We start from the raw sequence: 17296 nt of genomic DNA, 5'->3' as shown, positions 1-17296 counted from the left end.
CTTCGTAAAGATTCTGCCTCCGATTACAATTACATCGTTAAAGAAAAATGGTTATGCTCTAAAAACTCTTGTTGCACATTAAATTTAATTTGTTTTTCCTTACTAGCAAAATAACACAAAGAAAGTGCATAAGATTTTATGATTCACGGGCAAATGATCCTCTAGCAAATCTATTCTTTTCAAAATAGTCAAAGTTATCTTAAGGTCACATTGCTTAATTAGTAAGCATTATGTAGGATTATCAAAAGCAAAAAAGCTAGGGCATTATTTAGCAAATGTACTACGAATTCAGAGGCAGATCCATAATTTAACTGTATAAATTCAATTTTAAAATTCTTAGTATTGAACTAATTATATTTTTAAAGTTATAAGTTCATACTTAATATTTGTTGCTAAATTTTCATACATAATTCATACTCTAAATTGAAAGTTATGTGTTTAATTAAATCCGGTATCACTATGTTGGATCCGCCCCTGACTACGATATATTTGAAGGAAAAAGAAGCATGAAACACCAAGGATTTTCACAAATTTCCAAAATTTTAAAAACACAGGAACTCGATCCAAGAAATTCAAAAGGTTACTAAAAAATTGTGGACCCTAAAAATGAGATAATATTTAAAATAGCTCAATCAAAGTATCAAACAACATATTTTCATGATTTATGAATTACTACATTCCAAAGGGAAAAAAAAAAGAAGAGCAAATAATTGAAGTAGGTGAAAAGTGCATATAAATCACATTAGCACCAAAAAAAAATATAAATCTGTGAAAGCAACACAAGAATCTTCCCATAATCCAATCACTTCCTTCCAAATATCTCATCCACCAATCAACGACCTCCACGTCACTACATGACCCCACCATGGTAAATCCACCATTTACCTCAAAATCCAACGGTTAAAATCATCTTTAACCAAAAACAACGATCATATAATCCCATTTGCAGACTTTAACCTGAATTAGAAGATGAACATTTTTTTTTGTTTTGCACAAAACTCCAAACTACCCTTCCTTCTACATCAGCATAGTCTACACTTTTGTCCTCATTCGTCTTTTTACAAATTTCAGTATCACTGTCTCCAGCTCACTCGAACAATTATTCTACTGCTAAAAATAGCAGTAATCTCCCACATCAGCTATATATCCGAAAACAATGATTCATGTCGGAATAAATCGTACGGTGCCCATAAACTATCCAACGGACATGGTTTCTTTGAATCTAACCTTAACCATGGTTTCCCTTTTCCACTCCAATGTAATAAACTAACTGGACCTGGATGTAAATCCCTACATTGCCCTTCAAGATTATCACCTCCTAATCCATGTTGGTTCCATTTATGCTCCACTTGCTTTACATTTCCGGCGAATACTAGTAGAAATGGTGGCAATGAACCCAATTCGTAGATTCTGTACCTGCTAATAACAACAATAATTATGTCTCAGTTCTAAACAAATAGGTCATTACACTCCTCTCTACCAGCATAAGATAAGAGAAGATTGCGTACTCACTATACTCCTTAAATCGCACGTGTGGAATAATTACACTCGGTATGGTATTGTTGTCATAGGCGGTCCTAAGATTTCAATATTATGAGTTCAATATTTAAAGTTTTTAGTATTAAACTCATTATATTTTTAAAGTTATGGGTTTATATCTACTATTTATTACTCCATCCGGTCCACAACAAGTGATTTTTTTTTTGAATATTTTTACACCGATTAAGAAATCCATCTTTTAACATTTATTAACAATGAAATTGACCATATTAACCTTTATTATCTCTTCACATAAACACCCCTAACACATACTCAACATTGTTTACTCCAAGGGTAATGTAGGAAAAAATAACTAATTCATTTTTAAAATTTGAAAAAATCACTTATTTTGGACCACAAAAAATAGTCAAAAAATCACTTAATGTGAACCGAAGGAAGTACAATTTTAATAATTTTTAAAATAAATTTATGCTTCGCACCAAAAATATTGGGCTCAGTGAACCTGGTAGATCTATGTTTGCATCCGCCCCCTGATTGTTGTTGCTGTAATTATGTCTCAGTTCTAAACAAATGAATCGTTACTTACCATATCTATTCAGTAAATTCATTTTGTATATCATCAGAGTGTGTTTTACTATTTCGTTCATTATTTCAAATCAATTTGCAATAAAATAAAATTTGTAATTGAAAACTGATTTTACGAATATTTCTAGTGAAAGTATAATTTTTCACAAAATTGTAACTTTTTTCAAGTGAAATTTATGCAAACACTTAAACGTCCAAATAATTTTTTTTTTCTACTCCAACTTCACATATAAGATCAATTTCAACCAAATATTATCCAAATGGCACCTAACATAAACCTCTAAGCCACAATTTAACATGATATAAGCAACAAAAAGAAAAATCAAGTCTATTTAACTTTCAATGACACCCATTAACATGTTTGCTCTAAAAGATATATTTTTTCAAAATCTATAAAAACATTTAGATTTGTTAAGAAGTGTTAAGACATAATTATACAAATTAAAACACAGTAATATTTCATAGAAAAAAGGTACCTCTTTTGAACTCTCATCCAATGCTCGAGTTTGCGTGTATAGCCATTATTCCGCCATTTTTGCAAATCAATAACCATAACCCCAGTGTTAAAATAACAAGGAGTCCGATTCTTAAACGTGTTAGAAAACGTCGGATGGAACCAAAACTTGTTCGTAAAATAATGAGTAAAATTAGCATGACAATATTCAGGCGCACCTAATACACGACCGTTAAGATCAATATTCCAAAGCTTAGCAATATCGTCAACGACAATGAGATCAGAATCAAGGTAAATAATCCGATTTACCGTAGTAGGAAGTAAATCCGCAAGGTAAATACGAGCGTAATTTAGCGGTTGGTCTAAAGCACGACGAACAGAAGAGGAAATCAAATGACGGACTAAAGTTGGATTGAAGTTGTAGAGCTTGAAATTAAGGTACGGGAAAGTTGAGGTAATTGTTTTGTTAAGGTTGTTAAAGTGTCGGTGAACGGCGAGGAAATGGAAGAATGTGTTTTCAGGACACGTGGCGTGTTGTAGAACGGAGAGTACGCCGGCGATTGAGCCGCGGAGGTAAGGGGAGGAGTAATCTAAAGTCATTGCTATGTGAATAGTTGTTGAGCAATTTTTGCCGTTACGAAATGCTGGAGCTTCACGGAATTTTGGAGTATCGGCGGCGGTGAAGGAGGCGGTGACGGTGGCGGGAGGACGAAGATGGAGGAGAATGAGGAGGAGGAGGACGGTGGTGATGAGGTAGTTTTCCGGCGGCATAGTGGTGGCGACGGTGGTGGAAAGTTTTAAGAGTTGTGATGTCAATGTTGAAATGAAAGAAAGATAAAGAAAAGGATATAATGTTTGCTTTGGGAAACTGAAGAAAGGAGAATAAATGTTTATGTAAAGTGGCCGTTGAGCCCATTGAATAAAATATGCTGAGGTGTCTTAATTGTAGTAATTTCTTCATTTAAGTATCATTTTTTCTATTTATTTGGAGAATAATCTAACTTGATTTTTTTACTTTAAAGGATTCAAGGCTTTAAAAAAGTTGCTAATAAGAACAAAAATAGGTTAACCGTTAAATGAGTATTTTGCTCTAGCTTTTCAAAAATCGGTTATAAATTAGTTAGTATAGAGCAATAATTTCTTTTACGTGTATATATATATATTTACTGAGTAAAATTTTACAGTAATTTTCTTATAAGCACTAATTGACTGTGTCTTAAAAATCTCTTAAAAAAGTTATTTTACAATTCAGATATGTAATGCGCAAATTTGAATCCAATGTTCCTATAATAACATTTGCATAAATCTTCTGTGCTCGTAATTAATTAAGAGCGATGCAGATAATTTCTGAAAGTTTGTAAGTAGTAAACCGGTACTACTAGTTTTTAGTAGTATAAAAATAGAAGTATAATGTAGGTGTGTTAGCTTCAAAATGTTACAAAAAAATATATTGTTTTGAATATTGTATAATTTTTTGTAAAATATGTTTTGCAATAAAAAAAAAATTAGATAAGTTTTATAAAAAGATTCACAAAATCGAAGAGTGTGCATGATATTTACTCTTTAAAATTAATTACTCCTATACAATTACAAGGGCATATGTGAGATTTCAATTAACGAGGAGAAAAAGGTTGCCAGGCTGGAATGCCGCGTATATGTGCTTGTTTGATTGTGATTTGTTTCTGACCGAAAAAGAGAAAAAAAACAGAAATCATGTGGTGATGGCGGTTTCACGGACTGCTTCTGTGAGCCCGTACTGGTGGGCCGTACAAAAGCTTAACCCATTAGGGAGGAAGATCTAACGGCATAGATTGCATTCTGGACTTCGATATCAACTAGGGGTGCTTATCGGGCAGATCGAACTGATAATTATGCTTAACGGTTCAGTTTAACGGTTATCGAATTATAAATGTAGTAATCCGCTAGCCATCCAATTAGACAACGGGCGGATTGATATCGGATTAACAATTATCGAGTGGTTATCGGACGGCTTATCGGCTAAACTAAATAGAAGTTTTTTGAACAATCATTCAATCAATAGCAGACAGTTTCAAATCAATACCAAAATTTTAATACCATCTAAGATCTAACCAAACAATATTTTTTAATTGAGGAGTCTTCAAGACTACTCATACTGTCATACACGTATTAACCAAATTTTTAATACCATTAATACTACTCATACAGACATATACGTATTAATCATTGAGATTTCGATTTTTTAACTTCTCAGTTCTAAGTTCAAAAGAGAGAAAAGACTGGCGACTTCTCTGTATCTAGTGGCTGCAAGACTTCTCTGTATCTAGTGGCTGCACACAATTGAGAATTAGAAAAAAGAAATTAGGGATTTAGCCATTTAGGGTTTCAGTAGTACTTTATGTACATAGGGGGTAAAAGTGTAAATTTAAAAATTCTTAACAGGTTAACGGTTTATCCGATAAGAAAATTGAGTAATTCGCCCCCAAATCGTTAAACCGTTAATTATAAAATCTCAATTCGTTCACCATCCATTATCCTGATAATCCGATACCAATAAGCCAATAAGCCATCGATTCAGTTCGGTTAACGGTTTCAGTTCGATTTTGAACGATCCTAATATCAACCCCTTTAGATTCTCCATTGGACAGTGCTTCTAGGAAAAGGAAAACAATGCATTAAGGGGAAATCCTTTTTTCTCACCTCTGGCTCTACTTATACACCAAGGCGGATTCAGAATTTTGAGAAGATGGATACATTTTTGACTTTTAGTGTGATGCTTTGATTTCGACTTTAGCATTTGCTCAAAATTTTATTTGATGTTGGAGTCCCACTTTTAATTCATGAGTCCGCCTCCGAGTCCAAACGTATTGTCACATACTATAGTATACCAATTGATACTTTAAACATCTAATATTATCGTTTTGAATTTGTCTTCAGAAGAACTCGATCAAACGCACACCCAACACTCGATAAACACTATCAAAAGTTGTGATACGATCTTTCCACAATTAATTAGATATTTCGAGTTTAAGCTCTAATAATAAAATTAATTCCGATAGCGAATAATAGGGGTGTACATAAGTCGGGTTGGATCAAATTTTTTAATTACCAAATCAAACCAATTATATCAAGTTATTAAATCTAAAGACCAAATCAAACCAATAAAAGTCAGGTTTTTAAATCTTTATTTTTCTCGAATTTTCGGGTTGTTTCGTTTTTCCCCCCATAAAGTCTTCATAGCACACAACATAGAGTTTGTGCTCCAAATATTTCTTTATAGTAAGGCAGAACTATATAAGGTATTTTTTAATACAATAACATAAATATGAGATGATTCTTGGCATTATACTAAAATATTCAACAATAAAGATGATAAAATCGCATAAAATAAATATTATTAATAAGCCATAATGAAAACAAACATAATTTAAAATTACTAATAAGTTGCTAAAATAAGTATGACTAATAAGTACTATTATTTACATGACTAAACACTAAAAGAAAAATAAGTTATGCATTTTATCTAAACCATGAAAAAACTACAAAATAGATATCCAACACTATTTTCATTCATAGTACAATTGAATTGAATTTCTTTTATTATCATTAGTATTGATTTGATTTTGGTTTAGGATTTATTTGAGTTATTAACATTTATGGACTATAAAATTTACTGGAGCATCCAAAAATTATAAGTCCAAACTTGAAATAATACGTTAAAAGATAAAATTATGAAAAAACTTAAGAAATATTTATAAACTACACAACAATAAACATTTTCATGTATTAGATATATTTAAAATTTCTATACATATAATGTCGAGTTGGTTTGGTTTCGGTTTGATTTTTTTAGTTAAAACCAAACAAAACCAAATATCATTAGGTTTTTTTTTTCCAACACCAAACCAATCAAACAAAATCATAGTCGGATTTTTTTTCTCGGATTATCGGCTTGATACGATTTGTCGGTTTCATTTGTATACCCCTAGCGAATACTTTCTTTTTTAGTAGGCTTTATGCGGTACAAATTCAAATTGATTGAAGCTCCAATAAAAATATCGGGTAATGAAAAACAAAAAAAACACTAGTTAAATATTTGAGTATCCCCTTATATCATCCAATAAACAAACGACCCTTCATATCTATTTATCAGAGCAACAATCTATTTTAAATCTAAGGACAATGATGAAAAAGCCTAAGAAAATGAAAGCAGAATCAGGCCATAAAGTAAATCAGGCCATGAATTCGTAGTTACCTAACCTATGATTTTGAAAAATTATAGGAATCTTAATGTCCATATATTCTCCCATTTTGAAGCTACATTATACCTTCTCTTTATCATAGGTGACTGTTCCAACGAGGGTATGCTATTTTTGCTACAAGAAATCTACTTCTAAGTTATCAATCTATAGCCTTTATCCTTTTCTTCCTACCAAATGTATGCTATTTTTGCTTTTTTTTCGAGTAATTCTATGTTTCTGTTTAATCTATATATTTCGAGTCGTCGAATCAATCGTTAATGTTTATATTAAAACTTCAAAATAAACTACATCACACTGCCTTAACATGAAAATCTTTTTATGGATAAGATGAGAGAATCAGAATCAGAATCCGACCAATTATAAAATTAGAGATATAATAATATCCATCTTTAAATTGGTTCAGAGCTGAGTGTGGATTACAACGTCAATACAACCTGGCGGATATGGATAGAATAGAATTCCAAAGCACCTCCATTATAATATCTTTTAGCAAGTATTTGGACGATATTTAAGTTGAAGTAAAAGAAAAATATTTGAAGTTTGAAGACGAAAGAAATCATGTTTGTTGAACTGAGTCAACATTTGTAAATATTGAAATACTTGTATTTATGATCAGTAAATTAATGATTATTGTCAAACTATTTTTCTCTAACTACACTTCTAAGTATCTTTTTCTTTTTTAAAATAAAAATAAAAATGACTATAAAAATGATTTATAGTAGCACTTATATAGTCTTTATGTACTTAATATATTATTTCAAAAGCTTTTATAAAATGATGTGAAATTAGATATGTTGACTCTCTTCAAACTTCAATATTCTTTCTGGACGAGCCAAGTAAAATAAAGCTATAAAATCATTTATATAGCTTATAAGGTTTTAAAATATTATTTTTATATACGTACTATGTTATATTTTCAAAAAATAAACTAATTAGTTAAGTTGAGTTATTAATGTTTTACCCATTGGACAGCGCTTTTTGATGTTTGGTCTCGTGTTTGGTTCAGATTTGCGGTGGAAGTAAATGAGATAGGAGTAATTTATTGAGCTGATGGTATTTGTTGGAGTTATAATAATGGCAATTGCTCTCTGAATTTCAATATTTACACCATTGTCAAGTCATTCCACCTTTCGAATTTCTTTGTGCCCCCGAGTTGTATGTAGGATTTGAAACTAATGGTTCTTAAGGGTAGGTTAGAAATTCGTGTTTTAGTCATAGTTTGTACTCTAAATACTATATTTTATGTGTTTGAGCTCAAATGATAGTGAATTACACTTATTACGTATTTTATACCTTGCAGAAAGTGATTCCGAATTAAGAAGATAATCTGAAGCTAAATCGAATGATTTTGAGCTTTGAAGTCTGAGTAAATATCCAAGAAATTAAACCGGGATCGCGTTCGGGGGTCGAGAGCCGAGTTTGGATATCAAAAATTGAAGAAAATGAATTACTCTAAAAATTTTACACAACCGCACCGTGTGGGGCGGCGCGACAGTGTATTATGATGTTGTCTGTCAAAAATCGTTCTCTGAACTTCTCCACTCGCACATCGCATGGGGTGGGGCGCCGTGCACTGCGCCTGTGCAATTTTTACAGAGTATTTTCATATTTCGGCTAGAAAAGGGTAGTCTCTCGGGCCTATTCCTACATGGTATAAATACATCATAAATACAATTTTTAAAGGACTTTGACCTATGGAAGATTGGGAGAGCATTGGAGACTCAAAGCACAAGGATTCATCATTCTTTCCTCAACTCTCACCTGAGTTTGGATTGAATTCATATTTTCTTATTATTCAACTTTATTTGTGATGAATTTCTCCATAATTATGGAGTAATTTTCCTTAGGGTTTGGCGGATATGGTGTTTTGATTGATATTTGTGAATTTTGACTCTAGTTCTTTACTTGAATTCGTTTATGGAGCTTTGAATTATTTGCAACTTTGTTCACTAGTTTATTTAATCGAAAGAGGAGTATTTTGGTGATTATTCTTGCATTATTTCATTTGGTTTAATTCAATGATTCTTTTAAATAATCGAAAGAGCTTGTTGAATTGTTGATTAAATCAAGTTAGGAGAGTATTTGAGAGATGTTTTCCTAAAGACTAATCCATTAATGCGTGCTTGCATACTTTCACAGTGCCTTATATTAGTTCACATCGTAGAGTTAAGATTTAATTGAGAGAGGAGTCTTGGCTACATGTATGAATTAATCATCGAGTGAATTCGTGAGAATCATTAGAACATTAGAATGAATTGTACTAGAGTTGGATCTCAAATAGCTATCTTGCACCTATCCTGTCACGACCCTTATTTCTCCCATTGATTATTTTGGTGTTGCTCAACTCTTGTCTTTTTGTGATCAACTGTTACTTATTTTAGTTTTCTTAGTTAATTTTAGTTATTCATCATTCCTACCAAAGTGTTAATCATCCTGAATAACGTTAAGTTAGAAATTATTTGGACATTGTTTAAATCCAATCCATGTGGAGACGATAATTAAACTATACTATCTTTGGCTAACAAGCATCAATTTCGTGTTGTGTTTTGCGCTTGTTAAATTTTGGCGTCGTTGCCGGGGATTGACAATCAATAGTGTTCAAATTAGTTTTTGGTGCTAATTCAGGAACTAATTTTATCTTATTCTTCATGATTTTTCTCTTCCGTGTGCAGGCAACATGTTAACTTCTGTGGTGTATGACTCAATCTACTTCAAAAGAAGTGATCCTATACAATCCAGAGGTGAAAAAGCATCTGCGACAGTTGAGAAAAGAGAAAGATCTCACCGGAAAATTCTTGGGGCAATCTTCAACCCAAGAAAACATGGCTAAAAACAGTGAGGAGATAGTTGATTTGGCTGCACGGGAAGCAGTCCAACAGGAAGCAGTTGCTGAGGAAGCTCTCAGAGTTGATGAAACGGTTTACGGGAACGGAGGATGAAGATCCAACCTGAACTGACCTCTAGTTGAAGACAAATTTGAAAATAATATGCCCAGGCCTAGACGATCACTGGGAGACTACACCAAGCCAGTCTACAACCAAGGAGTATCTAGTGTGCGACCTCCTCCGATTGCAACCAATAATATTGAGATCAAGCAAGGGCTACTTCAGACCATTCAAAACAATTGTGTTTTCCGAGGCAAACCCAACGAATATCCTAACACTCATTTGATGGATTTTTATGAGATTATGAATACCTTCCAGCCCAATGGGGTATCGAAAGATGCTATCTACTTAAGGACATTTTCTTTTTCACTAAGGAAAGATACTAAGCACTGGTTAAGGAGTTTGCCGACTGGATAAATTCAAACTTGGGAAGACATGACAAAGAAGTTCCTTGAAAAATATTTTTCAGTTGCAAAAACAGGGAAATTTCAAAGAGAGATCCACAACTTTGAGCAGAAAGGTACAAAAATGGTGTTTGAAGTATGGAAAAGATTTAAGGATATTGTGAAAAGATGTCATCATCATGGAGTAGAGTTGTGGATGCAACTCTAAGATTTCTGGGATGGGCTGACACCTTCTGGCAGGAGAATGCTAAACAACACAGTTGGATGTCCTCTTATGAAGAAAACTCCCGAGGAGATTGTTGCAATTCTAAATTAATTATCTGAAGATGCAAATCAATGACCTGTAGATGATAATGAGAGAAGGAAAAGGTTGGGGGTACATCACATGGATTCTAACACATCAGTACAAGGCCAGCTAGATACAATGGCCAGAAAGATACGAAGGCTAACCTTAGCCAAGGTCCAAAGACGGTTATCCTCGGTGTGTGAATTTTGTGGAATGGGTCATCCAACGCATGATTGTCAGGCCTCAACTATAGATGAAGTGGTAAATATTGTGGGGATCTTTGATAGAGGCAACTACCAAAGTGACAATAATTTTAACTCCATGGGGCAGAGGCACCCAGGTTTTTCTTGGAGTTCACAAGGTGATAGTGCAAACGCATGGCAGCAGAATAACTCCAGATCCCAGGGACAAGGAGCTCCAGGTCATCTCAATCAATAGAGGCAACAATATCAGCCTCTACAGTCTAATCAGTCTATCATGGAAGAACTAATAAAGGCATTTATTGTTAATACATGCGAATGGCTTGAAACTCATGGCATAACTATTCGAGAACATGGCACATCTATTTGAGAACAGGGTACAACCATTCAAAATTTGGAAAGACAGGTGGGGCAACTTGCTAATCTATTGTCTAAGAGGGTTCCGGGAACTCTCCCTGCTGATACTGAAAGAAATCCAAAAGAGACAATAAATGCGGTATTTTTAAGGAGTGGGTGCATATTGAAGGCCCCCATGCAAAACAAAAAGGATGAGTTGACTGAAGGACAAGTAGAGATTATGGAGGAGCAGAAAAATATCAATATTCAAGAAGGTAAAGTGATGGTATATGACTTGTCTGAAGAAGAAGGGGAAGACTAGAGCTTAAAAGAAGAAGAAGAAAGAAGGGAATGCAATAAATGAGGAGACTGAAGAGAGTAAATATATGCATGCTTTACCTTTCCATCAGAAGCAGAGAAGAGAGAAGCTGGACAAATAATTTAGGCATTTTCTCTCTCAGATGCCAGCTTATGCTAAGTTCTTGAAGGAGATATTGTCTAACAAGGGGAAAGTGGAAGAGACATCGGTTTTCAAGCTCACAGAGCACTGTAGTGCCATTCTGCAAAATAAGCTCCCTCAAATAGGGATGGCAATGGGGCGGTGCGGGTGCGGGACGGTGCGGGTTTATATATATGCAGGTGCGAGGCGGGTTAAACTAAAAAAAAATAATTTTTTGCGGGTGCGGGTGTGAGTTTAAATACTCTATTTTCGCAAAATTATAAGAATATCGTTCATCAATTAACGCAAAATTATTCGGGCATTTATAAAGAAAATTTCACAATTAGCTTATGACACATATTTCTTTTATTATTTCAAATATTTGTAAATCACATTTTAATATTCTGAACAAAATGGCTTTTCAAAAAAAAGATAATTGGGTTCATATATTTATAAAGTCATCTAATGGCATTCAACTTCTTTCCATAATATCCATGGAAATAAAAAATATTAATGAAGAATAATACAAAAATTTAAAATTATAAATTAAAATGAAGATACAAAAAGAAATGAAGCGGTAAGCTTCATGATCAGATCCATCTCTACGTCAACTACCTCGTTTGAATCTATCATCTACAAGAAAAAAAGGAAAAAGAAAGTTGCCCCAAAAAGAAATTGTGTGAATGCAATTTGATGAGGTGAATGTCGCTGTAAGATTGCTTAAAAAACTTTTTTAAGCAAGTGAGCAAATTTCGCATAAATTTAAATACTCATTTTTCACATAACTAAAAAGGTTGCGGGGCGGGTGGACGCGAGGCGGGTGGATGCAGGTTAAAAGAGCTATGCGGGGAGGGTTGAAATTTTATGGGTTAAGAGAGAACCCGCCCCGCACCTGCACCGCTTGCCATCCCTACCCTCAAAAGTGTGAAGATACAAGGAGTTCTACTATACCTTGCTCTTTAGGAAATACTAAGTTTGAAAAATTATTGTGTGATTCGGGTGCTTCTATTAATCTTATGACTTTGTCTATTTTCAGGAAATTGGAGGGAGAGATTAGTGAAATCAGATCGATATCTGTGTCCTTGCAGCTAGCGGATCAGACCACAATCATACCTGAAGGAATAATGAAAGATATGCTAGTTTGGGTGGATATATTTTGTGTTCCCTATGGACTTCATTGTGGTGAACATGGAGGAGAATAGGGAGGTCCCTCTAATTTTAGGGAGACCCTTCTAGGCTACTGGCAGAACTATTCTGGACATTCCGGAAAGGCAGCTCATGCTCAGAGTGGGGGAAGTAATGGTGGTTTTCAAGATGGAAGGAGCAACGGGGATCTAAAAGAATGAGGTTGAGAGAGTAAACATGATAAGTGTGGGGTGTACCCAAAGAAGGCAGAGAAAAAACTTTCAGCATGGATGCGTGCACTGGGTCGGACGTGCAAAGGATATTTCGACTTCGCTTCAGACCCCGACGAGATGAATTAGGGGAGTTTTCTTTACCTCTTGCTTTTATTTGTGTGTCATGGGGACATGTCACAATTTAAAGTGTGGGGTGACAGATGTAAATAATGTACATGTATGTTTTGTTTTCTTGTGTTTTGTTTGAAGTTTGTTTTTGACTTTTTCCAACGATGGATTTCCTCGGCTGTCTTCTTGAGGGATCAAAGTAGAAGAAAAAAATATTTTGTTTTTCTTATGTAGTGTAATAATTTCTCCTTGGTTTTTCTTTGTCCCGCGGTTCTTTTTCAAGGGTTTTTCTTGAATCAGGTTTAGTTAGTTTTTCTTTTGTTAGAAAATTTGAAGTCTTGTGCTATGATATTAAATGAGGATGGATCTTCTTGACTTTGTTGTGCCTTGAGAGAAGTGAGTATCTTAATTGTGATGCCTAGGCTAGGTTCTTGACTCATTTATAAGTGCCTTAAAATATTTGATCTTGATATTGCTTAACTGCCTTGACTAGAGAATCAGGATGGATCCGGTCCTAAGTGAGTTATGTGCCAACGTGTGTGTGAGATTTTCGTTGATATTCAGTGCATGTCAGTTGATGTCTAGAACTTGCCCCGTGTGTTTGCAAAGCGAAATAAGAGTTTTGTTCAGTCTAGAAAGTTATATAGGCATTTTTTTGTTGAACCAATTATATGTTTATGACCCGCCTAATTGTTGTGTATCCTAGTTAGCCACGTTGAGCTTGTAATCCTACTTCTTTGGAAACCACACTACAAGTCTGACCCCTTTGTTTGAATTGATCATTTATTTGAACCTTTTACTTTTCGTGAGCACTTGAAACTATTATAAGTTTGTTATGGGCTGAGCGGAGGTATGGTAGGCTTTTGAGTGGAGCTAAGAATAATGGAGAAAAGTGCACTAGTTAAAAATTTGTGAGAGCCACATGTAAGGGATTGAAAAAAAAGAAAGAGAAAAAAAAATGATTCAAAACTTTGAAAAGGAAAAAAAAGTTTGTGTATATAGTAGAAAGAAAAAAATTGATTCCTTACTAGTGGTAGTTCTCATCTTGTCTGTGCTTAAAGAAATTGGGAGCTTGAGGTTATTATGTTTTGAAGGTTGGGGTTTGGTTCAATACAAGTATGGGGTTTTAAAATATGAAATTATGTGTATTAAAATGCTCAAGGAGGTGTAGTCACATACCCGTCCCACAGCCTACATTACAACCAATTAAAGTCCTACTTGATCCTTGATTGAATGAGCTCAAATTAGTGGAGTACTACACTACGAGTAAGCCTATGGTACATTTTCTGTGGCGCGTGAATTTTATTTGTGAGAGTAAGTTAATTCTTTCTATCTTGAGTTCCTATTTATTCTTGATTTTATTGTGTGTGGAACTAATCTCTATTTTTGGCGTGAGAGCACATGATTTGCAAAGGAAAGTTAATGTCTTTGGCCTCTGTGTTAGAGTAAGTGAGCAGATTTTCGAAAAATACGTGGTACTTTTGAGTCGAGTCTTGAGGCTAGGATGTTATGATATGGTGCTTTGTCTGCTTTAAATATTCTTGGCATGATGTGTTAGGGAAGTTCTATGATTAGAAGGTTGTCTCTATGTAAAGTGCAGTTTAATTGCTCGAGAACGAGCAATAGTTTAAGTGTGGGGTATTGACGGTAGGGTAGAAATCCGTATTTTAGTCATAGTTTTTACTGTAATTATTGCATTTTACATGTGTTTGAGCTCAAATGATAGTGAATTACACTTATTATGTGTTTTATGCCTTACAGGAAGTGATTTCAAGTTAAGAAGATAATCTGGAGCTAAATCGAATGATTTAGAGTTTTGAAGTCTGAGTAAAAGTTCAAGAAATTAAATCAGGATCGCGTTAGGAGGTCAAGAGCTGAGTCTGGATATCAAAAATTGAAGAAAAGGAGTTTTTCTGGAAATTTTACACAACCGCACCGCGTAGGAAAGCACATGGGGCAGCGAGGCAGTGTATTCCGTTGTTGTCCATCATAAGTCACTCTTTGAACTTCTCCACTGGCACACTGTGTGGGCCGGCGTGCCGTGCACCGTGCCTGTGTAATATTTATAGAGTATTTTCTTGTTTCGGCTAGAAAAGTGTAGTTTCGCCCCGACTCATTCCTACATGGTATAAATACACCAAAAATACTATTTTTAGAGGACTTTTGACCTATGGAAGATTGGGAGAGCATTGGAGACTCAAAGCATAAGGATTCATCATTCTTTCCTTAACTCAACACCCATGTTTGGATTGAATCCATATTTTCTTATTATTCAACTTTATTTGTGATGGATTTCTCCATAATTATGGAGTAGTTTCCCTTAGGGTTTGACCGGTATGGTGTTTTGATTGATATTTGTAAATTGTAACTCTTGTTCTTTACTTGAATTCGTTTATGGAGCTTTGAATTGTTTGCAACTTTGTTCACAAGTTTATTTAATCGAAAGAGGAAAAAATTGGTGATTAGTTTTGTATTATTTTATTTGGTTTAATTCAGTGATTCTTTTAAGTAGTCGAAAGAGCTTGTTGAATTGTTGACTAAATCCAGTTAGGAGAATATTCGAGAGACATTTTCCTAAAGAATACTCCATTAACGCGTGCTTGCATACTTTCATAGTGCCATATATTAGTTCACATCGTAGAGTTAAGATTTAATCGAGAGATGAGTCTTGACTACATGTTTGAATTAATCATCGAGTGAATTCGTGAGAATCATTAGAACATTAAAGTGAATTGAACTAGAGTTAGATCCCAAATAGCTATCTTGCACCTATCCTGTCACGACCCTTATTTCTCCCGTTGATTATTTCAGTGTTGCTCAACTCTTGTCTTTCTGTGATCAGCTGTTACTTGTTTTGATTTTCTTAGTTAATTCTAGTTATTCATCATTCTCACCAAAGTATTAATCATCTTGAATAGCTCTAAGCTAGAAATTATTTGGACATTATTTAAATCCAATCATGTGGAGACGATAATTAAACTATACTATCTTTGGCTAGCGAGCATCAATTTTGTGTTATGTTTTGCGCTCGTTAGTTCTTACAATAATTTTGAATTAATAGATAATAATAATGAATTTATATTCAAATATTTATAGATATTTACTGGATTTTTTAATACGTAAATATGATTTGACCAAAAGCTACTAGAACTCGTATAGGAATATAACATACTAGCTCCGCTGTTGCTTGTGCCTCTATTTGATTGATGCTTTCAATAACCAAGTGGAAGTTTGGTACATTGATTAAACTATCTTAATAAAATAATAAATTAGTGGTAAAACATGTTGACACGACGTAGTTATGAGAAGAGGAAATTATGCTAAATACTACTCTCTCTGATCCACTTTAAGTGATTTTTGGCCTTTTTTGTGATACATAATGTTTGATTTTCTCAAATATCAAGAAGGAATTAACTTCTTCTTTCCAAAGTTGTCTTTGAAGTAAAGAACCTAGGAGTAGTTTGTTACATTTTCAATGAGCAAATTAAGATTAATATGGTAATTCATTGTTAATTAATGCTAAAAGGTAAATTTCTTAATATGTGTGAAAAGAGCAAAAAATCACTTAAAGTGGACCAAAGGGAGTATTTGCGATTGACGTAGTTTGTTATATTTTCAATGAGAAAATTAAGGTAAATATGGTTAATTCAATATTAATTAATGATAAAAGGTAAATTTCTGAATATGTGTAAAAATAGCAAAAAACAAATAACTTAAAGTGGACCGGAGGGAGTATTAGCGATTGACGTAGTTTGTTATATTTCTAATGAGCAAATTAAGGTTAATATGGTCAATTCATTGTTAATTAATGCTAAAAGGTAAATTCTTAATATGTTTGAAAAGAGCAAAAAAATTACTTAAAGTGGACCAGATGGAGTATTAGCAATTGACGTAATAGTTACATTAATTAACAAAATTATTTCCAATTTTTATACTCCCTCCGGTTCACTTTAAGTGATTTTTTGGGCTCTTTTTACACATATTAAGGAATTCACCTTTTAGCATTAATTAACAATTAAAGTGACCATATTAACCTTTAATTTGCTCATTGTAAATATAACAAACTACTCCTAGGCTCTTTACTCCAGGGCAATATAACGATCTGAACGGTCGTTTTGAGCTCTAGCGCGTCGTTCAACGGTTTGAGGCCTTGAGTAGCTTCACTTCAGGTATTATGACTTGTAAGTGTGGTCGGAATTGAATTTCGGCTTCGGAGTTGACTTGGAAAGAAAAGTCTAATTTCGGAAGCTTTAAGTTGGAAGAATTGACTAAGTTTTGACTTTTGAGTAAACGACCCAGAAATCAGGATTTGAAGGTTCCAATAGGTTCGTAGGGTGATTTCGGACTTGGGCGTATGTTTGGGTTGAGTATCGGGTGGTCCAAAAGTATTTCAGCGCTTATTATGGAAGGTTGGCATTTTGAAGGCTTAAGAATTTCATAAGTTTTGGTTTGAAGTGGATTTTGATGTTATCGATGTCCGTTTGGGGTTCTGAGCCTTGG

At 34.0% G+C, this 17296-nt stretch overlaps 1 protein-coding gene and 1 non-coding gene across 3 annotated transcripts; both read right to left on the bottom strand.

The window, feature by feature from the left end:
- Positions 1-638: 638 nt before the first annotated feature.
- LOC107760508 (putative galacturonosyltransferase-like 3) lies at positions 639-3431 on the bottom strand. 2 transcript variants are annotated; one of them, XM_016578563.2, is made up of 2 exons: positions 2562-3431; positions 639-1419 (listed from the first exon to the last, which is right to left on the bottom strand). In XM_016578563.2, exons 1-2 carry the CDS (start codon positions 3308-3310, stop codon positions 1140-1142), a joined length of 1029 nt encoding a protein of 342 aa, XP_016434049.1. In that variant the 5' UTR covers positions 3311-3431; the 3' UTR covers positions 639-1139. The 2 variants fall into 2 exon arrangements, with proteins under 2 accessions (XP_016434049.1, XP_016434050.1); XM_016578564.2 differs by having other exon boundaries at positions 639-1416; positions 2562-3423.
- Positions 3432-10149: 6718 nt separating this feature from the next.
- On the bottom strand, positions 10150-10255 carry LOC142178686 (small nucleolar RNA R71). The gene has a single exon (XR_012706953.1). It is a non-coding gene; the product is annotated as a small nucleolar RNA R71 (small nucleolar RNA).
- Between the last annotated feature and the right edge of the window lie 7041 nt (positions 10256-17296).

The sequence above is a fragment of the Nicotiana tabacum genome, chromosome 24 (assembly GCF_000715075.1).
Source record: "Nicotiana tabacum cultivar K326 chromosome 24, ASM71507v2, whole genome shotgun sequence".
Taxonomy (NCBI): domain Eukaryota; kingdom Viridiplantae; phylum Streptophyta; class Magnoliopsida; order Solanales; family Solanaceae; genus Nicotiana; species Nicotiana tabacum.
This window is presented reverse-complemented; position numbering and strand designations above follow the sequence as displayed.

Bases quoted from the DNA above. Each gene is read 5' to 3' on its own strand.
- LOC107760508 (XM_016578563.2), bottom strand. From the start codon at position 3,310: ATGCCGCCGGAAAACTACCTCATCACCACCGTCCTCCTCCTCCTCATT. The intron at 1,420-2,561 runs GTACCTTTTTTC...TGTTGTTATTAG, and splicing joins TGGATGAGAGTTCAAAAGAG to CAGGTACAGAATCTACGAAT.